Here is a 25,726-nt window from a genome sequence, read left to right on the forward strand (position 1 = left end):
CACCACCACCACCACCACCACCACCACCAGCCAGCCGTCCCCCCGCGTCCTGGATTTGGCGTGCTCCCCGGCAGGGTCAGGCCCCAAGAGGGCTCCCCGGAGGCGGCGCGCGGGCTGGAGGCGGGCGGGGGTCCGGGGCGGGTGCGCTGCGGGCAGCGGCCGCCGGGGGCGCTGCGGGGGCCGCGGTTAAAGCCCGGGCGCGGGCGCGCGCGCTCAGAGAGAGCCGGGCAGCCGCTGTCGCCGCTGTCGCTGCTGTCGCCCAAGCCCACCCGGCCCCGGGCCCCGGCTCCCCGCCCGCCTGCCTGCCCCGCCCGGTCCATGCTGCCCCCGCGGACGCCGGGCCCCGGCGCCGGACCCCAGACCCGCACCTGAGCGCGGCGCGGGGCGCGGGCGGACGGGCGGGCGGGGGCTCGGGGAGGCGACATGGGGAAATTCCAGTCCAAGCACGGTGAGCTGCGGCCGGGCGGGCGGGCGGCGGGCGGGCGGCGGGCGCGGCCACTCACTGTCCCTTCCTCTCCCCGCGCCCTCGGGCCGCAGCCGCCGCAGCCTCCAAGCGGAGAGAGAGCCCCGAAGGTGAGCGGGCGGGCGGCGGGGCACGGGGCTGCCCTGGCCGGGACCCGAGCCCAGAGCCCGGGGCGCGTCCTGCCCTGGAGCCCTGGGGGGATGGGGGAACGTTGAGCGGGGTCTCGGGCGCGCGCAGGTTCCCGCCCCCCGCCCGGCTGCCCTGCACCCCCGGCCGCGCGGAGATGCGGTGGGCGCGCCGGGCGGCGGGACTCCGCCAAGGCGCAGCGCCCGCGGGGCTTACGCGTGTCTCACGCGTGTCTCCTTCCCTCCTCGGTGCCCGTTTCCCGCGCGTCCGCTTGCCGGGCCGCAGGGGACAGCTTCGTGGTGTCCGCGTTCGCCAGTGGCCGCAAAGGCATGGAGGAGGTGGAGCGGCGCGGCGGCGGCGGGGAGCACCGCGTGCGGGACAAGCAGGTAGGCGTGGGGGCGCTGGGCCGGGGGACGCGGGTACCGCAGTTGCGCCCGCTGGCGCGGACTCGGGACCAAGAAGGCCACAGGCCACGGGCCGAGATGGCTGGGCAAGAGAGACGCCCGCTGGGCGGAGAGAGCCCGTCTAGCCCGGCCTCAGTCTCAGGCGGGGGTCCTGTGTCCGGCCTCGCTATCTGAGGCTGGGGCTGGGGGTTGGGGGCTGGGGCCAGATTCCCTGTAGGATCGATCAATCGCTCAGCAAAGATGGCCGGAGTAGTGCCTCCCGTCTGCGGGGCGGGTGACCACCGGCCTGCAGGGCGGCTCATGGGAAAGACGGGCTCCAGGGGGACAGCGGGGCCACCCAGACTGCAGGTGCTGTGATGGGCCACCCGGGTCCCACTCAGGACGCAGGAGTCCCTGAGGGTGCTTTTGGAAGGTGCTGGCGTCCAGAAGCAGAGAACTGCCCAGGCCTGGGGCTCCAGGGGGGCCTTGGGTAAACTCAACCCACAAGTGTTTGCCAAACAGGAGAAGGCGGAGGTTGGGTGCTTATGGCATTGGTGTCGATGGCCACACCAGATGTTGAGACCCCTACTCATCCACTGCTGGGCCCCCAGCCCCCCAGAGTCCACTGACGCAGGGCACCGCCTCATGGGTCATCAGCTCCCTTTTTGGAAGTTCATTCTTCTGGCCGGTTGATAATGGAAAGTTCTGAGCGCATCTGTAAACGCTTGTGTGGCCTCGTCCTGAGGAGGGGCCCAGATGTGCCCCAAAGTCGGACCCATTCTAGAGTTACGGTTCATGCTCTCTGGGAGTGAGGTTTCAACCCCACACTGTAAAGGTGGGGAATATGTCTTCTGGGTTCATCACAGTCAGGTTGGATGGACGTGTGCTCCTTCGTACCCGGGACCAGGGCTGGCCGCCCAGGGAGCAGCCCAGGCCCATCTCTCTCCCTTCTTTCTGCTGACTCTGTTTGCCCCAGGGAGGTGGGAGGTCAGACAGCGGGCTGGTGCCTCTTCTCAGCTTGGTTCTGTGTGTAAATTCGGGACAGGCCAGAGCCGGGGTGGGCATAGGCCTTGTGGTCAAGGGCTTAGGCTGGCCCCTGTTTTGCCGTCCATCCAGCCTGGGGGCCTTCTCCCTGGGGACAAGGGCATGCTGGACCTGGCACCGTCCACTCAGTCCTTGGAATTCTCGGGTGAGTGCACACATTTGTTCAGTACAGGGCAGTGATGTAGCCAGGGTTCCGACACACCCAGACGGGTTTCCCCTGGGCTGTGGGGCGTGCGGAGAGTGTGAGAATGCACTTTGAGAGTGCAAATGCTCCTGTGTTGCTGCGAGCCTACAGAGCTGGGAGTGTGACGGTCTTTTAGGCCCACAGATTCCACACTCTGGGGACATTTTTTGAAGAGTGGTGTGGGGTTTGGCTTGGGTTGTTCCCTCTGTACTTTGCCCTCTGCTGTCGTCAGGAGTGTGTCCCCCAAATCCATATGTTGCAACCTAACTCACAAGGTGATAGTGCTGGGGGCGGGGCCTTGGGAGGTGATCAGGTCACCAGGGCGGAGCCTCAGCTGGGGTTTAGTGCCCTTCTAGGAAGAGGCCAGAGAGGCGGGTCCCTGCCCCTCTGCCACGTGAGGTTACCACCAGGAGACACCAGCTATGGGTCACAAATGGGCCACACCAGACGCCGACTCTGCCTGCACCCTGACCTCAGACCCCAGCCTCCGGCATTGTGGGAAATAAATGTCTGTTGTGTATGAGCTGCCCGGGCCGTGGTGTTTGTTACAGAAGCTCTGGTGGACTGGACACCCTCAAGTCCGAAAGGAAAGTCCTTTAACACCAAATGTGGAGAAAGCCAGGGCTCAGGGGGCAGGTGGTTCTTCACTGGAGACGTCTCAGCTTGAAGATAACGGCACTCCACATTTGCCTTGTTCGGCCGTGAGCCTGCGAGCCTCTGGAGTTTAGACCCACTGGCCCAGGGCCCTGCACACAGCTGTCCTCATCGCCACCACATCGCTGCTCCCTTGCTCGCCAGGCATCACCGGGCACACACTGGGCAGCTCCTGCCCGGGTCCAGCCGCGTCCCTCCGCCCCTGCTCCTGGTTCTGCCCTGGAGGTCGCTCAGTTGGGGCGTTTGAGTGTTGACCCCTGTGTCTCTCCTGTTTGCAGCCCAGTGTCCTGTGCCCTTCTCTCTGCATAGTGGCCACAGCTCCGTCCGTCGTCCCTGTCCTTCAGGTGATGACCCGAGGGAGGCCGGCACACACAGTGACGTCTGATGGCCAGTGAGGGGATGTGCTCCTCCCTCTCTGCTTCCATGCAGGCCACGCTTGGTGCGCCATGTTGTCACAAGAGCTGTGGCAAGTGCCCTTGTGGAAATTAAAGCATGTCCACCACCTGACTCTCACTGCCCCCCACCCATAAAATAAAGGAAATGAGCTTGGTTTTCCCCATTAATTCTTAGTGTGCCATGCGAGCTCCTGGTGCCTGGTTAGTGCACATCTAAGGAAAACTCACAAATGTTAGCATTTGCCAGGCAGGCAGACTGCCTGCTTCATGGTCTAGAATGGTCTTCCTCGTCAATTCTGAGGAATGCTGCAGTTTGGTCTTGGCAGGACCTGCATCGCTTGATTGCCAAGTTCCACCAAAGGGCCAGTGCTGTGCCAGGGTGATGGGGGTGTTGGCAAGAGGGGCACGGAGGATCTAGGGAGGGGACTACCTGAGGTTGTCCATGCACCAGAATTATGAGAAGTGGCAGGTGATGGCACCAGCAGCACTTGGCAGTGCTGTTTCTAAAGATGAGACCAGGGCCACCCCGTGGCGTCGCGGTTAAGTGCACGTGCTCCGCTGCTAGCCCAGGTTCGGATCCCGGGCGCGCACCGATGCACCGCTCGTCAGGCCATGCTGTGGCGTCCCATATAAAGTAGAGGAAGATGGGCACAGATGTTAGACCAGGGCCAGACTTCCTCAGGAAAAAGAGGAGGATTGGCGTGGATGTTAGCTCAGGGCTGATCTTCCTCACAAAAAAAAATAGATAAATAAAGATGAGACCAGCCTCGGAGCAGAGGGCTCACGGCTACAGGCAGGACCAGCCTCGGAGCAGAGGGCTCACGGCTACAGGCAGGACCAGCCTCGGAGCAGAGGGCTCACGGCTACAGGCAGGACCAGCCTCGGAGCAGAGGGCTCATGGCTACAGGTGGGACCAGCCTCGGAGCACAGGGGTCATGGTGAGGCTCTGTGGAGTTGCGGTTGTTCCTGTCCTGGAGACACGCCCTTCCCTGCATGTAGTTGTCACTACCTGCCTGTCATCTGTAATTTCTCCATCGGTCCCTGAGGCTGGTGGGAAAAGTTCAGAAGATAAGAATCACCGCTAACAGTTGAAATTTTGTGGTGAAGGGAACATAGATGTCCATTAAGTAAGCCGGAAAAGGGGCGTTCCCACCAACTCCAGGAGCGGCATTTTAACCGAGACTCAAGACGGGAGTGCATGAGTCGAGAAGGCCACTGATCCGTGGCCAAGGGCTGCTGCGTGGCGGGACTCTCTAGCCGTCCATGGAAAATGTAGCCGCTTAGCTCCCCGGCTTTGTGACGGCAGCTGGGCAGGGCCTGCCCGTCCCCTCTCCGGCAGATCGCAGTGTCAGGGGTCCACTCGCCAATTCCACGCGTGTCCACACGGCAGTTTCATGTGCGCTGACACGGTGCACGTGTTCCCGACGGAGGCAGCCTCGCAGGGAGTTGAGGGGGTGAGTCCTGAGACCCGCCCCCCGAGACTCGCCTCTAGAGAGGCCCTCTGGCTTCCAGCAAACTCTTTCTACCGGAGGCGTGGGCTTGCTCACAGGCGGCCTCTCGTTGCTTCTGGAATCTGGGAGCTCAGCTCCGTGGCATGGTTCTATGCCTTCTGGCTGGTTAGACTTCCCTGGAGCCGGTCCCCGGGCCTCGGACCCCTCCTGTCCCTGCAGCAGGCCCTTCTCCTGCTGTGGTGGGGGCGGGGCTGCTTCTTCCCGCCCACCTGGCAGCCCAGGAGCCACCGCCCACCTGCCCACCGTATGGCCAGAGGACATGGTGGTGTAGGACTCAGCTGTCTCAGTGGAGTGGTTGAGACGTCAACTCTGCGGCTTCGTGCAGAAATTCCTGGCAAATTCCTGTGGCTTCCCGCACAGTCTGGACACCACCCTGTCCACAGCCAACCCAGAGAGTTGTGGTGCCGGGAATAAACACACATTTGCAGGAGCCACTGGAGAGGGCCAGCGTGCGTCCTGAGATGAGGAGAGGTGGACGCCACGGCTCCTCCTTGGCCGTCGGGCCACAGGCCTCCTGGAAGGCACGGCATCGTCCACATGACTTTCAACAGGACAGGTGGACAGGTGGCCGGCACTCTGGCCACAGTGCGGCTCTGCAGGCTGACCTTCGGTCTTCCGGGACCTGTGCTCTGGGGCTGCTGTGACCTCGTGGAGTCCCAGCTGGTTGGGCGTCTGGGCATCATGGCCGGGAGCTCGTCCCTTTCTTTTGGGGGCCCACTGTGCACCCAGCCCTTGGATACTAGCAGCCGTGTCTCTGCCCTCGGATGTGCCTCACCGTGGGGCAAGGCCGGCACAGACGTGCACAGAGCCCTGGGGGCTCACCTGGATGCAGGACACTGACAACAGGCCTGGGGGCCCAGCCTCGCCCAGCACCAGGGGACCCCTCCCCAAGGTCGGACAGCATCAGCCCCTCACCCCACCCGTGCTTCTGAAATTGTGAATGGCCCCACTGGACCCCACTCGACCTAAGGGTGAGCCTAGGGTCCCAGCTAATCCACCTCTGGGAGCCACCAGGCCACTGTGTGGGAAATGCCTCCTGGAGAAGGGAGAAGGGCCAGCCTGAGGACCCTGTGAGGGGATGGGCGCTCTGAGTGTGTTTTGGGGGTGAGTGGCTGACATTCGCCTCATTTCCTCACCTGGAAACGTGGATGAGTGCCGTCTACAGGCAGGGCTCAGGGCGGGAAGGGGGTCTTCTGTGCTCAGCCGGCCATCCCCTAGGTCGGTGGGGGATGCAGGGGTGCTGGGTCATCTGTGAACTTGCAGCCAATGGCATCGGACTCCCAGTAAGGGCTGAGGGCCACATGGACGGGCCTCACGCCGTGCACGCAGTGCCCACCCCAACCAGGCACCCGTGGAGGGCCATGGGGCTGCTGTGGGCGGCTCGGCCGCTGGGGACAGTGTGTGTGCCCGCCTCTCACTTGCTCTGCTGCAGGCACCTCATGTGTCCACCAGGCGGGGCTGCAGCTGGCACCCCGACCTCGGGGCTAGGGTGCATGTTGGTGTTCTGGGGCTGCTGTGACAAAGTACCACCAGCTGGGGGCCCTAAAACGGTAGCTGCTTATTCTCTGGTGGGTCTAGAGGCAGGGAGTCTGAATCAAGCTGGGCTGTGCTCTCTCTAAGGCTCTGGAGAAGGGTCCTTCCTGCCTCTTCCAGCTTCTGGGGTCTCCAGGCGTCCCTGGGCTTGTGGCCACGTCCCTCCATCTCTGCCTCCATCTCCACGTGGCCTCTCCCCGGTGTCTGTGGCCTCTCCCCATATCTGTCCCTCTGCGTCCTCTCCTCTTCTCAAGAAGACACTAGTCATTGGATCGGCGCCCACCCTAAATCCAGCAGGACCTCATCTTAACTAATCACATCTGAAAAGACCCTATTTCCGAATAAGGTCACATTCTGAGGTCCAGGTGGACGTGGATTTTGGGGGGCACTGTTCAGCCCAATGCATTACCCATGAAAACGTAAACTCAAAATGTTTGCCGTTTTCCACTTTGGCACAAAAGGGACGTGAATAATCAACATTGTCAGCAAAGCTCTTCTGTCAAGATTGGTGCCGTCTTCACGTTAATGCTTTGATCTTAAATCTTCATTTTGAGGCCAACAGTGTCCACATTGGGCGACAGTTAGAGTTGCTCAATTGTAGTATTTGTTGATCTAAGTGTGTGTCTCTAGATTTGAGCTCTGTGCTCAGGAGAACTAGAGTTACCCTGAATGCAGACAACCCTCCAGTGTATTGTGAATTCTCGTTGAGCCACTAGGAGCCCGAGGGCCGGCCTCTGCAGCTCGCAGCCTCTGGTCCCCAGCAGGCTCAGCTTTACGATTCTGTGGTGGCCTGGCCTGGAAGGGACGGCGGCCGGTGATGGGTCCTCACAGCAGCCTCATTCAGCGCCATGTCTGGGCCTGTTAAAAGCAGGACAGGTCCGTGGTCGTCTGCATTTGGAGCATCTTTAAGTAGCTTAGGGCTGACTTAAGGAGACTGAATTATCTAGCTTGGGAAGAAAAACCTCAGGGGTCCGCTTCAGACTGAGGAAGCCCCTTCCACCAGGTGGATTCTGAAGGGGCTTCCTGTCACTCCGTGGGCACAGTGTTCCTAAACATGATGGAGACTGTGCACCCACGCCGTCCTGCTTTTCCCTTCTCATAGTGAAGTTCAGGTGGGAGGAAGCTGCCTGCACCTGTGGGAACAGGTGGGATGCGAACTCGCCGGCTCCTCAGCAGAGGCCCTCCGTCCTCTGTCTGTCACACCCGCGTCCCGTCCCTTGGGAAACCCCGTCACATCGGACTCTCATTCAAGATCAGCGGTTTCCACCACCTCCCCCTCCACGGCACCGTTCCCACACCTGCCCCGCTCCCGGCCTCGCTGCTCTCCTCCCTCCACCACCAGCACCTCCTCCGAGTGAAAGTCTGGGAGGCTGGCACCCTTTGCGCCATGTCTTGCCCCTGAACCTCCTCAGATGGCACCCGCTCTGCTCCTGTCTCCTTGCTGGTCCAGCCCCGGGGCCTTTGCACATGTTGCTTCTCTGCCTGGAGGCCCAGCCCCCACAGCTCTGCTCACCTTTGGTGTCTGCTCACACCTCACCCCTCCAGAGGCTCTTTAGGACCACTGCCTGGCTCCCTCGACCCCCTCCCTGCTCACTTCCTTTCATGGTGCTGGGCTGGTGCCTGCAGACCTGGTGATCAGCTGCTCCCCAGAGACCCAGGGGCTGTCAAAGGCCAGTTCTGCCTAATTCGTGCACCTTGATGCCGGCAAACTGCAGCCGTGCCTGGTGCATGGGGTCGCTCTCCTTAAACAAGAGCGCTCTTACCTCTTCCACTCGAGGTAAGAGCGCTCCCATCCACGCACCAGGCGGCTTACCAAACGTCACAGTGACCCACTGGGGCGCAGCTCGCTGTGCGGTCCTGGAAGGAAACAGCAGAACGAGGCCCTGGCTTGGGTCAGGACGGCCTCGCTGGGGCCACCCCTCCGCTGGGAAGCCTGAGCGTAGCTGGACACGGGGCCTCGTGGGGCCCTCATCCGCATCACCGAGAATCACGCCCACGGCCGGGCTCGCGCGCCCGGGCTGCTTTCATGTTGAGGGAGCCTCGGGCGGGGCACCTGCTGGCAGCCCTTCATGCCCACGTGAGACACACCGGGTCTGTTCCATCCTGTCTGCTGCGCTCACTGAAATTGGCTTGTGAAGATGGCCAGCCCTCGGCAGCCAGAGGGGAAGGATTTGTTTTCCTTTTGTTCTGCAGCGTCTTCCAAGGAAACCGTAACTAGTTTTGAGCTCTGAAATCAGAGGAGCGAGAAGCACGGCATATTTTAACACAGAATTCAGACTGGAGATGATGGTAGCGCAGCCGTCAGTGTCCTGGCGGATTTGAGTGCACAGCGCTGCTGCGGAAGGGCGCCCGGTTGGCTGGGCCAGGACTCGCCGGTGATTATAAAGGCGGCGCCTCCTTGCCGGCGGCTCTGGTGAGATGACGCTGCAGGCCTCTGTCCTGGGCACTCCTGTCAGTGGATGGCAGGCCCTCTGGGCCTCGTCCTGCCTGTAACCCCCTGGGTCTCAGTCTTAAGTGGACGTCCCTCTGGGGCTCAGCCTCTCGCATCAGCTCAGGGCAAGTGAGGCCCAGGCGTGGTTCTCGTAGATTTCTGAAATTGAAGAGCCTACCTTCATCCAAGCTCCCTGGCAGGACCTCCCCAGATCAGCGCACCGATCCTGGGGCCCGTGGCTTATCTCCTCCTCTCGCTCAGGACCTGGGGCTCCGACCCTCCTGGGTCAGCATCTGGGCCTCTCGGCCTCTCCCCCCGTCCCTGTTCCCTGACACTTGCCCTCCGCACCGAAGACACTGGTTTGCAGCCCCCACCCGCCACGCTCCACGCCCTCTGAGGGCTGCCGGGCTCCTAGTCAAGCTCTGCCTGCATCTGCACCACCCGCTGTACACACGACCCCAGGCCACCGCTTGATTGGGGGGCTCTGGTGGCTCTAACTTTCTTCTGACGGGAAAGGACGTGGCCCGTCTGCTGAAGTACTGGGTTCCGGCACTTTCTTTGCCTGGTGCTGGGGAGGTAGAGACTTTCTGTGCTCCGTGTCAGGGAGCAGGACCTGCCCCTCCACCTCCCCGGCCTGTCCTGGGAGGCTGGTCTCTGACAGCACCCTTTCCTGGCATCCAGGAACGCTCGGCCCAGAGTCCTTCTCTCCTCCACTCACTCGTCGGGGTCTCCTCCCATGCCCTGGAAGCTTTGTGCCAGACATCTCTGTCAGCCTCTCCTGACCCAGGAGCAGCTGTCCATCTGCCCACTGGGTGAGTCCACCAGAGTCTGAGAGGGGCCTGCGCCCCCACACAGCCAGGGCTGAACTCCTGAGCTGCTCCCCAGACCTGTCCCCACGGCCTTGCCTCTCAGGGCAGTGCGTGGTCACTGGGGCCCTTGTTCACCTCCAGTCGCTCAGCGGCCTCTGCCAGCCCCCTAGTAGGCCTCTCACTGGGCCTCTCCACCCTGCGCCCCTTCAGAGTCTGAGTGCAGACCCGGTGACTGTGCCCCTGACTCTCCCCTGGCCTCCTGCCCACCCCTGAGCCCTGCTCTGTGGGTATCTCGTGTGTCGCTTCCGGCCCCAGGGTTTCCGCTCACTCCTTGGCCCAGGGGCCCTGCCATGGATGTCTGGGCTGTTGAGGGGGCCTAAGGCCGCTCACCGCGACGGTGGGCCCCACCTGTCTCAGACCCCTGCCCTCCCACCTGCCCGTTTAATCCGTCTTCCCAATGCCTGGCTGGCTGTGCCTCTCGGCCTGGCCGAGCTGGGTCTCTGAGGTTCCGTGGATCCTGTGTCCCTCCCGGGGGTGCCTGCTGGTGCCCCTGCCTGCCCTGCACTCACTGCACACCTGCAGGGCCTTCCTGCCTGGACCTTGGTGCCCTGTTCTTTCTCTGCGCTCAGCCATAAGCCCCCTGTGCACAGGCTGGACTGCAGAACCTTCCAGGCCCCTCCAGCTCTGCAGAGCCTTGGTGATGGAAGGACGTAGGCGTGGGAGGGACCCTGTTTGCTGGGGAGCGGGGGTCGCTTCAGGACTAGCCTTGCATTTGCTTGAGGATCCTGGACCCTTGTTTTCCTTCAAGACTTCAAATAGAATAGGACACCATGTTTCAAGAAAGGACACAATATATCCACACTTGTTTTGACGAATTCTCTGGAAATTGGGAAAACTTCATGAGAAGCCAGCCCCGTGCTCCAGATGGAAAGCTGCTGTGCCGCAGGAGTGAGCCAGCTCCAGGTCCCCGCAGGCAGGTCGGGAGTGGCTTGTGTGGCTGCTGGTACCCAGGCCTGAGGTGCCGGCAGCCGTGGGTGAGAGGCGGCCTCTCCGCCGGGCGGGGCAGTGGCCGTGTGCTGTTCACGTTCACAGTCGGTTCACCTTCTTTTACCAGAAGCACCGCCGCATTTGGCATTCAGATGCAGAGAATGGCAGGCAGTGACACTGACCGATTCTGTCCTGAGGCCAGCTAGAACATTCCTGAGAACCTTGGCTTACGCCCCCCCCCATCCCCTCCCTCCACGGGTGGAATGCAGGGACCCACGACCTGGACGAGGAAGTTCCATCTGCACGGTCACTGTCCTTCCCGAGTGACCGCACAAGGAGCATCCGTGGGATGGCACGACCTGCGACCGCCACCCAGGGGAATCACAGACATGCGTGCCACGTGTGGCAGTGAGCCCAAGCCTCACTCTGCGCATCGTGGCGTGGAAGCCACAGCTGGCACGAGGCCCACCACAGACCTGCTGTTCAGTGTGGACAATGAAGCCACGCGTCGCTGTGGCACGTCAGGGTTTCGATACTTGGATAACCGTACTTCAGTGCAATCGGCTCCTTGGTAGTCCTGTCTGTTTATTTGCACTTGGAAACCTTTCCTTCGAGGGGGAGAGGTTACAGACCTCTGCTGTGGAGTCACCTGGCCCTGGTCGCCTTGTAGAGCAAGATGTTTAATGGCCCGGCGTGCGCTCGCTGCTCTGGGAGCCGGGCACGTGACAGCGCGGTCCTGACGAGGAGTAAACACGACAGTGCACGACGCTCTTCAGGAAGCGCCCCGCACAGCCCGGCACGCGGGCTGCGGGGCTGCAGCTTTGCTGGTGCAGAGTAACTGTGGGTAGGCAGAGCTGTGGGGCCAGGCCGGCCTTAGCAGCTGGTTGCTGAGCTCTGGCCCGCCCACTGTGCCCTGTGTGCACACGTGTGGCTGAGGATGGTGTGTGGTCCAGCTCACACTGTCCTGTGCCCCGTGGTCCCATTGTAGGCCAGTGGAGGTGGCTCCTTGCACGCTGCCGGAATACACGGTGTTCTTCCCGGGGCCGTCCCAGAGGGCTTTCCAGGCCAGCTCTCGAGGCAGGGATGGAACCTGCAGCTGTTCCTCGGCTGGTGGCCCTGGGAAGACGGTGCCAGCAGCAGGCCCAGACATGAGCCCCTGGAGGAGCTGTCCTTGGTACCTTGGTTCCTGCAAGGGGGAGACCACCCTGTACGCACCTCTATCACTCTCTGCTGCCCATGGACTCACCCTCCTTATGGGAACCCGGGATCTCAGTATGTTGCGTGCCTACAGGCAGCTGCCGAGCTCACTCTGCAGAGCCCGTACCACAGCGTGACTCAGAAAACTCCGAACGCCTGCTGCAGACCCAGGATGCGTGTTGCAGCACAGGAGCCCGGAGCCAGGAGCCTGCAGTCCTCGGCTGCCTCCTGGGCCACCGGGAGGGTGTGGTACACTCACTAGCCCTCACCCAGAGGCTGACCTGGGTGCAGGGCAGGGCTCTGAGCCACAGAGGATGGCCAGAACCTGGACACTTGCCCTGCTGAGAGCACTGAGGCCAGGGGTTAGCATGCTGTGGACAACAGCTGTCCATTCCTAGCAGGCTTCCAGCACCTTCTTGCTGAGTAGTGGGTCAGACATCAGGGCCTCTGAATTTGGAAGCAACCTGGACCTCGCTTGCAGTCTGCCCAGGAACTGGGGGAAGTTAAGCCGCCCTGGTCCCTGCCTGAAGGAGCTCACTGAGGCCATCACAAGTGCCAGCCTGTGAGCCAGAGATAGGGTGGCATGGAGGGGAGGCCCTGACATGGGGCTGGAGTCCAGCTGGCTATCTCTATGTGATCTCCGCGAGTCCCTGCATGTCTCGAGGCTTCAGTTTCTCCCCCTGTAGGTGGAGGCATTAGCCTCGAGCGCTGCTCGAGAGTGGCGCTGTCCAGCAGAACTGGACATGGTCCGTATCCACGCTGCCCACAGTGGTCACTACTGGCCACATTAGTGCTTGAAGTATGGTGATGTCATGGAGGAACTGGATTCCTAATGTGGTTTCATTTTAATGAATTTAAATTTAAGCAGCCACATGTGGCCGTGGCTGCTGTGTGGACAGCACAGCTCTAGAAGGCTCCGTGTGAAGTCTGGCAAACCGTGGGGGTTTCTGTCTTCTGTGGTCGGAGTTTGAGGAGTTGGAGACCCCTGCCGAGCTTGGCAGTTTTCATGTTTTTCAAGGAATCATTAAATCAGTAGCGAGCGTCTTGCAGGGGCCTACAAATCCCCACGCACTGTCGAATATGGCTAGAGGTGTCGCTTTTAAAATTGGCAAAATCCCTTTAGGTGTAAGAGAAAATCAGAGCATAGCACTAGAGTTTCTCTAGTTCTCATTTTGACTGGGTGTTTAATGAACTCCAAATCTATGAATGTGGAAATAGGGACTTGCACTGTCAGGATGACTCGTACCTCGCCTCGCAGGATAAGAATGAGCCTCATAAGTGAGGACAAGTGTCATTTGGAGAACATCGACCGTCCTCTTTCCCTCGGCAGGCTGTAGTGGCCTGTGTGCAGTGAAACAGGAGAAGGCCGCTCTTGGTGGTCCCCTGTCCTGTGTCCCAGGTCCCAGATCATACGTGCTTCTCACCCACAGGAGGTGCCCCCTCTCCCCAAAGGGTTGTTGGCAGAGCGGCAGGGAGGGGTGTGAGAAACCCCTCCCGCGTGCAGACTAGGCAGGAACACAGCTGAAGGCGCTGGTGTATGACCCGCAGAGATCCTGCTCCAGGGAAGGTGGGCAGAGTCGTGGAGCTGCTGAAACTTGGTGCCGTTGTCCCTTCCACACCTCATTTTAAAAGGTGACTCGTGAAATCAGAAGAGTTTGAGTTTGTGGACGAGGAAAGGGGGCCGTGAGAGGGCGTCCTGGAGGAGAGAGACCTGGCTCCAGACTCCCCCAACATTGGCGCCGAGGGGCCGAGTGTGCCTGGGAATTGGGCTGACCCAGGGGCTGACCAAGCTGCCTGGAAAACGGGGGCTACGAGATGTTTAGTCTGGCCAGCCTGGAGGGGCTGGGGTTTGCCCTTTTGCCTCAAACAACTGGAAGACTGGACACAGCATACGAAACAAGGATTTTCAGACAGGAGGCCACGCAGGGCAGTGACCCATGAGAGGAGGGAAGCAAACGAGGTGCCTGGTGGAAGTGGCTGCAGCTGGGAGGCATTTCCAGGCCACAGCATGGACAGAGGGAGCCTGGACAGCTCTCGGGGTCTCAGTGGCCAGTGGAGAGGAAGGGGCCGCTCAGACAGTATGGGGGTGTGCACGGGGTGCCCACAGGTCCATGGCGGGCTGGTCTGCACTGTGTAGGAAGCTGGGAGAGAACGGCTAGAAGGTGCAGACACCACAGCTCCTGGGCTTCAGGAAGGTCTGGGAACACCTTGTGCCCCCGTCCACCAGAGCAGAGCAGACAGAGTCCTCGGAGGCACCACCTCAGGAGTGGGGCCAACTGCCCAGACCAGAGGCTGCTCTGCCCTGCCCAAGCAAAGCTGGAAAGCAGGGCTCAGTCCAGAAAGCTGCGCACCGTAACAATACAGCGCTGTGTGAAGGAATGTAACAGAACCCAGCGCAGACAACAGAAGACCAGTGTTCGGCATACAGTCAAAATTTTCTGGGGATGGAAGAATTGAGGAATTATGACCAATAGCCAGAAGAAAATCAATCAATCGAAACAGACTAAACCATGACAGAGATGATAGAGTTAGCAGACAAGAAGGTTAAAACAGTGGTTGTGAATATGCCCCACGTGTTGAAGGAGGTAGAGGAAGTGTGATCACGGGAGGCGAGAAGTGGAAGAAGAGATTAGAAAACCCAAGAGGAGCGTCCAGAAGGGAAAAAGGCACCGTCTGAATGAACGACACGCGGATGGGCTGACGGCAGATCAGACACAGCGGAAGAAAAGATTAGTGCCCTGGAAGCTGGAGCAATGGGAACGACCCCCAGCGAAGCACGGAGAGGAAAGAGACTGCAAATACCACGGGTGGAGCGTCAGTGACTGCGGAACAGCGTCAGGCAGCCTGACACACCTGGAACTGGGGTCCCGGAAGGAGAGACTGGGAAGAGGGCAGTGAGCAAGTGTTTGAGGAAATATGGCCCATGATTTTCAAATTTGACAAAAACTGTAGACCACAGACCCGAGGCACTCCATGTAGAATAAAGAACCACGTCAGGGGCCGGCCTGCTGGCGTAGCGGTTGGGTTCTCACGTTCTGCTTCGGCGGCCCAGGGTTCGCCGGTTCAGATCCTACTCGCCACTCATTTGGCCGTGCTGGGGTGGTGCCCCATATGGAGGAGCTACAACTCTACAACTGTGCTACACAACTATGTACTGGGGCTTTGGGGAGAAAAAAGAAAAAGGAAGATAGGCGTCAGATGTTAGCACAGGGCCAATCTTCCTCAAAAAAAAAATATTACGGAAAAAAAAGAACCACATAAGGACACATCGCCATCAAGCTGCTGAAAACCAGTAATAAGGAGAAAAGTGTTAAGGCAGCCAGAGAAGAAAGATGTTTAGATCTTGTGGTGGGAGGGCAGGGGCGGAGGGAGTTTTGGCTGCGGCGTGCAGACCCCAGCGGACCTGAGGGGACACTGTAGGCTCTAGAGGCTCGTTAACTCAGGACCGCGATGCTGTGCACAGCACTCGGCTGCTCCTCACAGCGGTCGTTTCCCCTTTCACAGGGAGGAAACCAAGTCACACCGCATGGAGTCATGCAGTGTGCTCGACTGCTCTGGTGCCAGCACTGCTCACAGGCTGTGAGGGAGCCACGCAGCGGGCGATTGGACAGGGTGCCAATGGTGCGTGGAGAACTATAGTGAAGGGGGTGTGAGAGACGCCAGGTTGGGGTGGAGGCTGCCATTGACATGGGGACAAGAGGACAGTCAGGGTGAGGTGGCGTCGACAAAGACCTGAAATCCCCGATATCTCCAGGCAGGGGCCACATCAGTGCAAAGGCCCTGGGGCAGGAGCTGGGCGGAGGGACTCGGAGTGAGGGAGGGGCTGGGAGGGGTAGGGAGTGTCCCCTGGGCTTTGCCACATTTGTAGCTGAGGTGACGTGTGCAAGGAACTGTTGTGAAAACTGGGAAGTAGAAAGAATAACCCTGATCCCCACCCCCATCCCCTCCTCCCAAACACGGTTGCCTCCCAGACCTTTCCTCAGCTCTGGGACGCTGGACACTGCGTCTGTGACAATAGCGCCTGCGGGGAAAGCAGCTGGTGGCCCTCGGGCAGTGCCCTGGGTCAAGGGCCGCATCCACCCACGGAGTGGAGTTCTCAGGGATCCCCAGCTTCGGAGAAACGGGCTGGAGCCCGCAGGTGGGGGTGTGTCGTCCTTTCTCTCTTCCCATTGGTTTGTTTTGAAGGATTTAGGTTTTGGTTCAAACGAGGCTGGTTTGGGCCTCAGGAAGGGCGGTGCTCGTCGGTATTTCCTGAGGCTCCCCAGAGGCCCAAGATACGTTTTAAGCTGTGACCGGCTCTGGTTTCTTCAGGAGCTTGGAGAGTGCTTGGGCGACAGATCACCCACATCTGGGGTCCTTGCACCCAGGCGGTGACCCCACGGCCCCTCGTCCCCGAGGTGGGCGGGCCGAGGCAGCAGAAGCCGGCAGTGCCCTCAGCCACAGGCCAAGTGCCGCCCGGCAGAAAGGCTCTCGCTGGAACTCCACGACGGTCTCGCTGCTTCTGGCCTGTGGTCAGAGGAACGTGCGCCGGCCTGCCTCTGGCTCGGGCCCCTCCACTGGGGCCGTCTAGTGCTGTTTAGAGCCCTGTCAGAGTGGCCACCCTCCCGGGACGGAGCTTAGGCGGTGCTGGCCTCCTGGCTGGTCCTCGGGACCAGCCTTCCTTCCCCTTGCCTTCCGTGTGTTATGGAGAGAGCGCGGCCCGATGGAGAAGGAACGTGCTTATCTTCTGGGTGTATGGACAGAGGGAACACCCGATTCTGCTTGGGGTTTCTCGGGGGTAGTGGACGCTGGTCACGTCCATCCATGGCACTGTCTGGGGGCTCAGAGCCCCAACAGGCGAGTCCTGGGCCAGTCAGTCCAAGGGCAGTGTGACCAGGCCCCTGCCCCACTGGCCGGAGGGTGGGTCCTTGCTGGGCTGCCAGCCCCTTGGGTCACAGCGGGATCCGTCTCCATCCTGAGAACCACTCGTTGGGCTGTCTTTCCCGCTCTGTCACGTTCAGACCACCCAGAGAAGGGCTGCCGAGTGGGTGCCCTGCACTTGGGGTCCATCCTGTGCACCCTCAGTTCCCCACCCCAGGCGGCTGACCTGGGCCTGGCGCCCGTTCTGAGACGAGATCATTGCTCAATGAAGATGCATCTGGGTTTCCTCCGATCGCTTTTTTTCTTTCACACGCCGAGTCACAACTAAATTCCTCTAAGGGTGGATGTTGGTTCATGTTTGTAAAACTAGCTTAGGTTTCCTCTATGCTCCTTTGAGATCCCACTGCAGCTGATGCCAGACCCCAGAGCTGAGGGCTGTGCCGGCACAGGGGGGTGCAGGGGGGTGCAAGGAGTGAAGGGGAGTCCAGGCCGGGTGCAGGTGGGTGCAGGCCAGGTGCAGGCAGGGTGCAGAGGGGTACAGGAGGGTGCAAGGGGTGAAGGGGGGTCCAGGCTGGGTGCATGGGGGTGCAAGCCAGGTGCAGGGTGGTGCAGGCAGGGTGCAGGCCAGGTGCAGGGGGTGCAGGCCGAGCGCAGGGGGGGTGTAATGGGGTCCAGGTGAGGTACAGGGGGCCCAGGCAGGGTGTAGGCCAGGTGCATGGGGGTGCAGGCCGGGTGCGGGCTGGGTGCATGGGGGTGCAGGCCAGGTGCAGGGGGGTGCAGGCCTCAGATATGCTCCATGCCCCTTTGATCCCAGGAGCCTCGGCTGACAACCACAGAGCCGGGTTGGAGGTCGTGGGGTTACAGTGCGCAGGCTGTGTTTCGACATGACACTATGGAGGGGCTTTCAAAGGAAGAAAAAACGCTTGTGACTTTTCTCAGAGTAGCTCGGCCCTCGGGGTCCTGGTGGTGTAACCAAATCGAAGCCCCTCAACACTCCCATCTGTCTCTGCCAAGGGTGTTGACATAGTGTGGTGACGCGGGGTGCCTTCTAAATTAGAAAAACTTTAAATGCGTTGGGTTCTTTTTCAGCTTTGCATTAATCTTCCTTTGAAATAGGAAACATACGGCTTGAATACAAATGGAGGAAGATGCCAAGTCCATGGGTCTTTCCCGTGGAAGAATTTAGGTGCAGAAAATACTAGAATTCTGCGTCTAAAACCCAGTGGCGTTAGACCTCGTCTGAATGGGAATGGTTGAGGGCGTGAGGGTTCAGGAGTTGGGGGGATGTGGGTCTTGCTTATGTTTTGTGAGTTTTGTGGCTGTAAGCTCAGACGACAGCAGCAGGATTTGGAAGGTGGATCATCTTAGAATTTTCCCTTCCTGTGACGTTATGAATCATTAGCTTTGAAGACAAAAACAGTAGCAGGCGTGATTGCAAGAAGGAAAGTTCGTCTGCAGATTAATTGAAAAATGATTCCCTAACAGTCAGTGTTAAACTGAAAACAAAATTTCAAGATGCTGAGAATTGAAATCACTCAAGTTTTTGGCATATTTTACGGTCACTTCTCAATTGTCTGGGGTGGAAATTATGTTTGTGTGTGTGCATATATATTGTGTGTGTTTATGTAGTGTGTGTACACATACATACGTACACTTGCATATGTAGACTAGATGCACACACACACGTATACATTCATATATGTTTAACATCTGTTCTGAAAACTTCTCACCCCCACCCCCACCCCAGCCCGGCAGCCACACCGGGGAACGTGGCTTCTGGTTCCCAGGGACAAGCGTGAGGCTTGGGATCAGGTGTCCTCTCGGCTTCTCCTCCCAATCACGACACTTAATGTGGCTAACACCTGTCAACATACCCTCTCTTTAAGCGGAGGGGAAAGGGAATCCTGGCCACCAAGTTTTTCAATCCAGCTTCTCACTGACTCGCCAGTGATTACACTCTTTTCCCTGCACGTGTTTTATGACACGGTTATTTCTCCAGCAGGTGGTCTGGGTCCATCCTGGTAACTCATTCATTCACTCACTCATTCACAGTGATGCACTGTGGGCTGGCCACGGGGCTAGGTCCCTGATGGTGTGTCCTCAGCTGGTGGCCCCGTCCCCCGTGGCGTGTGTCCTCAGTGGATGCCCTTATTCTCTGTGGCGTGTTTTCAGTCACTCCTGCCACATGTTTGGCAGCCATTCTCCAGCAAGGTCCCAGTGTGGGGGTCCTTGGGGGCCCTGTCGGGGGTCAGTGTGGTTTTTTGGGTGGATTGGTGCCAACAAAAAAATCTCTGTAGACCAGGACACGTGGGGTGTGTAAAACCTCCCACATCTTATTAAATGAGCAGAACTATGAACAACTGCGAGGGGAGAAGAGGAAGACAGAGACGGCAGATCGTTTTATCCTCTGACCTCGTACAGGAAGTAGCCACAGCAGAGCGCTGCCGTGTGAGCAGACACAGATGTTTATTTTAGGAGACCCTTTGATCCCCAAATTACTGAGTTTCTAGATGGAAATTCTAAATTTGGTTGTTACCAAGTCTGACTGAACAGTCCTAGCCCAGAAGTACTGATGGGCAGAACCTGAACGCCCCTCTCGGCTCTTGAAGGCTTGTTGTAATTTTGAGAGAAAGAAACTAAAACCACCTGTGGCTGGTGTGGGAGCCTGTTGGCGCCACCCCTCCCCGGGAAGGCTTTGGTTTCATCGGCCTTAATCTTTTGCTTGAAAATCAGAAGTTCAGAATAACATGCACAGCGGCCCCTTGAATGGAACCCTCCGCGGGCCCCAGCCGCACATGTGTCAGAATTATTAAGCCCATAAAACCACATTGTCACATCTGAAACTGTTTAGCCGTTGAAACCGAGACTCGGACTTCAAAGCCGCCGTGGCCTTTCCAGACAGGCGCGCTGGCGGATCACCTTGAAGTCAAATTCCACCCCACGGGACCAGGCAGAAAGCAGCCTCCACCTCCCTCAGAGCGTTTCTTGTGAAAAACAAACTGAAGGGAGCCTGCCTTCACATCCTCAGACACAGCCCTCCAGTCCGGTGGCTCTGAGCCGCCGCTGCATTCCGGGCCCTGGGGAGTGGGGGTCGGCTCATTTACAGACCCTTGGGGCAGTCGCCCCTCCAGGTCCCGTGTCCTCTCCTGCGAGTCTCCCGCAGAGCACAGGCTTCCCCCCTCCTCCTGCGGCCCCCACCCCCGCCTCCTTCCCACTTCCTCCCCCGCCCTCACCCACCACCCTGCCCCAGGCCTCTCCTCTCTCCTCACTGTCTTGAGGACAACCCAGTCCTCAGGGTGCCTCAGCCCAGCCTCGCCCTCTGCCTTTTCCTGTGCGGCCCAGTTCTGCCCGATGACCCCAAACCTCCCCACCTCCCACCCCAAGTCCAGCATCCTGACAGCCCCCAGCAGGAGCCGGGGCGCCTCCCTGGCCCCCCCGACTCAGCCCAGGTCATCCTGGCCTGGACATCACATCAGCCTCCACCCCCCGCTCAGCCCCAGGGGAAGTGGCTAACTACAGCACCAGCCTGACGGGCGCCTCCCCAGGGCCCCCGGCCATGCCGGGCCGCTCTCCTACACCCCTTGGCCTCCTCTCTGAGCCCCACGAACCCTTGCCTGCCTGTGGTGCTTGTGACAGCCCCGTACCTCCACCGTCGGCCATGACCGGGCAGGCGGCTCCCAACCCCCGTGCCCATCCTGGCCGCCCAGTCCCCAGGGCTGCCACCGTTTGCAGGCTTAACCCCGGGCTGAGCTGCCCCCAAAGAGGGGCCAGGTTGTCCTGGTGGCTCCTGACATGGCAGCCCTTTGCGTCTGGAGAGTTCTGTGTCTGGTCGAGCAGTGCTGACTGCAGAAGCTGGAGTCGAGGTGGTCACGATGGATGGAGGGCCCCTTCCTTCCCTGCTGTCCCGGAGGCCCTCCTCATGTGCTGTTTTAGAGCCTCCTGCTGTCGCTGTCGAGGGGGCAGGGAAAGTTAGGCTAGTCTCTGACGACCAGAAACCCCGCTAGCTGGGCAGCAGCCCCGGTGACAGCTGCGTGAGGTGAGTTGGGGTGAGCGGGCGAGGGGGGAGCCCACAGGGGAGCAGGCAGTGAGGCTGCGGGGAGGCCTCTGTGAGTCCAGGAGTACCGTCTGCCGGGGGCGATGGAGCGTTCGCAGGAAAGACCCATCTTGTTTCCGACTTGGCGGGAACACTTGGCGAACAGCACCTTTTAGGTAACCTCTGTGTCAGCACGTGTGGGCCCCGCAGGCCTCCAGACCTGGCATTTAGGGCCACCCTCTCCTGAGCGACCTGAGGGCGTCCAGTGACTGTTCTGTCGAGAGCAGTTAGTTCTGGAAAATGCAGCCAACAGGCCTGCTCCATTCTCCTCCCGGCCCTGTCACCCCTGTCCTCTCCTGCATCCCCTCCCTTCCCCCTCCCCCTCCCCCGCCCTCCTTCCCTCTCCCTCCACTCCCTGCTTGGACTCCGTCCACTGGGAGCCCCTCCTCCCCCACTACTGGCCCTGAATCAGACGCAGGACTCGGAGTTGACCAGGTCCCGCCCTCGGAAGCAGCATTGACCTCACATTCGATGGGGCCCGTGAGTCCAGAACGCTAGAGATTCGGGGGCTGTAGGGCGGGAGCCATGGGCTGTGAGCTCCGTGGACCACACTGAGTGTCTCTAATGGACGGAAGCCGTTCATTCCCGCGTGGGGTGTGGAGGGCGTGGGCTCACGTGCTCCGCCAGCCCAGTGCTGGCGGCCCAGCTCTCCTCGGGGGATGCTCTGGATTCTCGTCACGACAAAATGTCCTTGGATCTTTCACAGACAGGAGACTACACTCTCGCTCCTCTGGACTCAACACACAGGCCGGACTTCTGGACGGGAGGAAATATCTGCCACCTGGGGAAAAGGGAATCCTCAGAAACGCAGACTAGAGAGGCCTCTCGAGTCTGTGAAGAATCCGCTTTTGGAAGCAGACACATTGCTGCTCCTGCTGGCAGAGTCTGCTCCTCAGGTGTCAGGTGTGACCACGCCGTGAAGCAGGAGCCACGGTCTCTCCTTTGCCCTCAGGCTTGTTGAGGGAGAAGGAAGCTGGGCAGCAAGCTCGGGCTTTCTCCGGTTGTGTTACATGTGTCATCACGTCACAGCGCGCTGCCCAGTTTGGGGAAGGGTCCCATGGCGCGGGTGCGTGGAGTCCCCAGCCCCACGGCGCCTGGAATTGCTGCTCGCACATGGTGGCACTCGGAACCCCTTCCTGGTTTCACCAGAAGGAAACGGGACCGGAGCGATTAGGTGGCTGATTCAGGACTGTCAACCAGTTCGTAGCAGAACCGAGACCAGGCCCAGCTTCCAGTCGGTGGTGGGCTGAGTAATGGCCCCAAGACGTCCCGTCCTCATCCCTGGAACCCATGGCTGTGACCTTATATGGAAAGAAGTGTCTTTGCAATTGTGGTTAAGCGAAGGCTCTTGGGATGGGGGGTTTTCCTGGTGGCCCCAGCTGCCTCGCACGTGTCTGTGGGAGGGAGGCAGTGGCAGATTTGACACAGAGGAGAAGACACGTAGGAGGAGGCCGAATGACAACAGAGCAGAGATTGGAGTGACAGGGCCACAAGCCCAGGGATGCGGGGGCACCTGCAGGAGGAGGAGGCAGGAAGGCCCCCCAACCCCCACCCCTGAGCCTCTGGAGGGAAGGCAGCCCTGCAGACACCTTGATTTCTGACTTCTGGCCCCAGAACTGTGACAGGATAAACTTCTATTGTTTTAAGCCCCCCAGTTTGTGCCCATTGGTTTCCACAGCCACAGGACACTAACACCCTGTCCCCCAAGGCCTGTTGACCTGGACGGCTCCTGTTTATTGAAGCCCAGATCCCCCCGACCCCGCACTCACCTCCTTAAAGAACTCTAGGTTGAACTAACACGAACCTTCCAAGGGAAACACGGAGCAGGATTGATCTGTTTGGACAAGAGGGGACGCCGGCCCTCCTGGGACAAAACAAGAACTGAGTTCGCCCGAGCACTGCTGGCTGCGGTTCGCCTTCTGGCAGTATCTTGGGAGATGGGGGTGTTGACAAGCTCTGGGGAAGGTTGGAAGGTGCAGCTCCCCCACGCTTGTTGGCCTCTGAGCACCGGCCACAGACCCCACGTCCACGCCAGGACCTCTGTTGGACTCTGAGAGTTCAGAAGCCAGACAAGCACCCTAGTGGACGCTGGGTGTTGAAATGCGAAAGAACGGCCTGGGTGCTCCTAAAGCATTAGGGTTCTGCAGGCTCTGATCCGGTCCCACAGCGCCCGGCCACAGGAGGGCCCAGCAGATGCCGGAGAATGAATGGATGATGCTGTCAGGGCAGCAGGAGGGACTGGGGAGTGAGGGGAGGGCTGCCCCCGGGCCAGGTGCCCGAGGGGATCAGCATGTCATGCCTAAGCATCATGGTGTGGGCTGGGCCGCCAGGAGGCCCCTGCCGGCTTGAGGGATTCCCAGGGTGTGGCAGGGACAGTGGGGACAGAGCCGCCGTCAGCCTCGAGGAGTAAGGAGGTGCTGAGGACCCTCCAGGGGAAGCTCGGCCAGGCAGGGAGGTGAAGGAGAGGGAGGGCCAGAGGAGAGGGAGAGGTGGGTTGGAGGGTCTTACCTGCAACAGGCTGGGGCTTCTTTGGGGGTGCAAAGGGAGTGAGGGGGGCTCAGAGCAGGGGGCAGAGCACGCTCAGCACGGGTGCGGCTGGCCCCCACCCTGGGGAAGGAGCTGCTTCTGGAGGCGGGCTCCTGCTCGAGACGTCAGGAGATGGGCGTCTGTGCCCCCAGCTCGCTTGAGGGCCCCAGTTATCTGGGACTCAGCTGCCTAGGAGGTCACCCCGGCGGGCAGGGGCTGCACATCTGGCTTACGGCCCTGTGGTGGGTTTTATAGGTTGCAATTAAAGCTCTGGGCCCTTGCATTTACCAAAGGACACAGATTAAAGGGCATTTGTATGTAACCAGGACAGGCTTAACTGAAATCACCAGTCACAGGGACGAGAATTGTTACTTCCCCACAAAAGCTCTTTTTTTCCTTATTTGATCCTCTGTATCCCTGAAGCAGTTGTTGATTTGGTTCTTAGGGTAAACACTGTGTGTTCTAACATTGGGCTTTATATGGATGGACGTTCTTTCAAATGGAACTTCCAGCCGCCTTAGGGAAGTAAGTGGTGAGCTGGTTACTGTATCCATCGCTGATCACTGTATCCGTCCTGGTTAGTAGCATCAGCATGTCATCATCGCATCATTATCACATCATTATCAGAGCTTCGGGAGCATCTGCAGGAGACCAGCCCAGCATCTGTGTGCAGATTGGTCTGTCTTGAACTGCTGGGTTTCTTCCGGAACCTTCCCCCATCCCAAGGCATTTATTATACTCTTGTCTGTAACCAACACAATACGCCAAAAGCAAACATTCAGATTATTTTAAAAACAAGAAATGGAATGTATTTTTGAATTTTTAACTATTTTAACCTCACATGTAGAGTATGTGGATGGGTTTTGTTTTTCCTTTGACATTTTCATCCGAGTCAGAGGAGCGACGTGAAAATGCTGGTTCCAGCCTGTCCGTCTCCCTGGTAGCCGTGTGCCCTACAGGAGCCACTGCACCGCCAGCCCCTCCAGGATCCCGCCCTTTCCTGGAAGCAGGTCTCAGGGGCTTCGGCGTTTCACCGAGTGACTTTAGCTCTTTTAGCAAGAAATGCCGTGCACGGCTTGGTCTCAGGCCCTTAGACCCAGGGGATAGTTGCTGCCGTTCTCTTTACTTCTGTGACTGTGCTGAGATGAGCGTAGCGTGCTCAGGTCAGGGTGGAAGCATCTAGAATTATGCAGGATCTGAGCACTCTGACCGTTAGCCAGACGTGGAGCCTGGCCAGGCACCTTTGGGAGGACTTGGTGGAGGAGGGGACTGTCAGAACCCTGGGGGCCTCTTCACCAGGTAGGTTTCCTGTCCACCCCACCCCACCCCTGTGTCCCAAGGTAGAAGGTCTGAGCTGGGGCCTCCGAGGTCTTGGTATTCTGTGTATTGATGTTGGGGGCCACGGGCCCTTCCTCCAGGCTCCAGCCCCGCAGCACTTGACAGGGCCTTAAAGCCTGCAGCCCCCAGCTGATCCTCACACCCTTTGCCACGTGATCTCTGATGCCACTGACCCGCAGACCTCTGGCCCCTGGTTCTTCCCCCCGAGGCCATGTGCCAGGAGTCCAGGTACTGCCTGTGCTCCCCACAGACACCTGGACCTCAGCTACACAGCTTGTTTCAATTTTGCAGAAAAAATTTCACCAAAAATCAGGCTTTTAGAAGTGACTGGATCTATCTTAACGTCACCTGGGTCAGAGCACGGCCCTGTCCCACAGTGAGAGAAGTCCTTCAGGCTGAGGAGGACCCTGTGCCACTTGGCGTTCGTGGGACCCGGAGCGACCCTGCAGCAAGACAGCAAAGCCAAGTCCTTCACATGTCACCGTCTTTACATCAAGAGGGAAATGGTGCCTTTTAATAACTAGGTGTTGTTTCTTATTAAAGCGAGTTCAAGAGTATTTCGGCATCCTAAAAACAAACTGTAGAAGTAGCCTCACCCTGAGGGTGTGACAGCCGTGGGGGGTCAGGAGAGAGGAAGATGCCAGGCGCTCGGGGCTCTGGGGACAGGTGGGCAGGGTCCTCCCCTACCTGCCACCGAGAGCCCTTCCTGGGCCCAGGGACGCTCGCCTGATGTTTCTCTTCCTCACAGCACCATCTCGCAGTAATGGCTCAACTGCCCGATGCTCTCAAGGGGGCGTCCACGGCCCTGTGGGAGCCCTGGGCACGGGGCCTCCTGCACGGCGGGCATCTCGTCCGCTGTCTGCTCAGCCCCTCCGGAGCTCGCCTGCTCGGAGTGGCCGAGCAGACCTTCTGAGACCCGAGGGGAGCCTGTGCTCCGTCCCTCAAGTCCTCCCTGGCGCACTCCCAGGGGTCCTGGGGAGACCCGCAGTCTGGAGTTCCCTCCTGCCTGCAGAGGGACCGTCCGGCTCCTCCTCCCAAACCCGGGCTGCAAGTGCCCAGGATCGTGGGTGTGCACCCATCTCCTCATTTCCCCGTACCCCAGTGTTTTAGGGCGTTTCATGTTCTACGTCAACGCCTCTGAGAACTAAGCAGTTTGTGCATTAGGGTAAAAGGGTTTCGGTGTCTTCGTGGT

General features: G+C 59.6%; 1 protein-coding gene across 2 annotated transcripts in view; it reads left to right on the plus strand.

Moving 5' to 3' along the window:
• Nucleotides 1–249: 249 nt before the first annotated feature.
• Nucleotides 250–25,726, plus strand: part of NKD2 (NKD inhibitor of Wnt signaling pathway 2) — a 34,633-nt gene continuing 9,156 nt past the window's right edge. Inside the window, exons 1-3 of one of the 2 annotated variants that reach the window (XM_087443086.1) lie at nucleotides 250–448; nucleotides 538–573; nucleotides 875–975. In XM_087443086.1, coding sequence (XP_087299212.1) covers nucleotides 424–448; nucleotides 538–573; nucleotides 875–975 — 162 coding nt within the window. In that variant the 5' untranslated portion in view covers nucleotides 250–423. The remainder of the gene's footprint in view (nucleotides 449–537; nucleotides 574–874; nucleotides 976–25,726) is intronic. The other variant, XM_087443087.1, reaches the window with a different exon arrangement.

The sequence above is a fragment of the Ceratotherium simum genome, chromosome 18 (assembly GCF_057802395.1).
Source record: "Ceratotherium simum simum isolate JZ-2026a chromosome 18, ASM5780239v1, whole genome shotgun sequence".
Taxonomy (NCBI): Eukaryota; Metazoa; Chordata; class Mammalia; order Perissodactyla; family Rhinocerotidae; genus Ceratotherium; species Ceratotherium simum.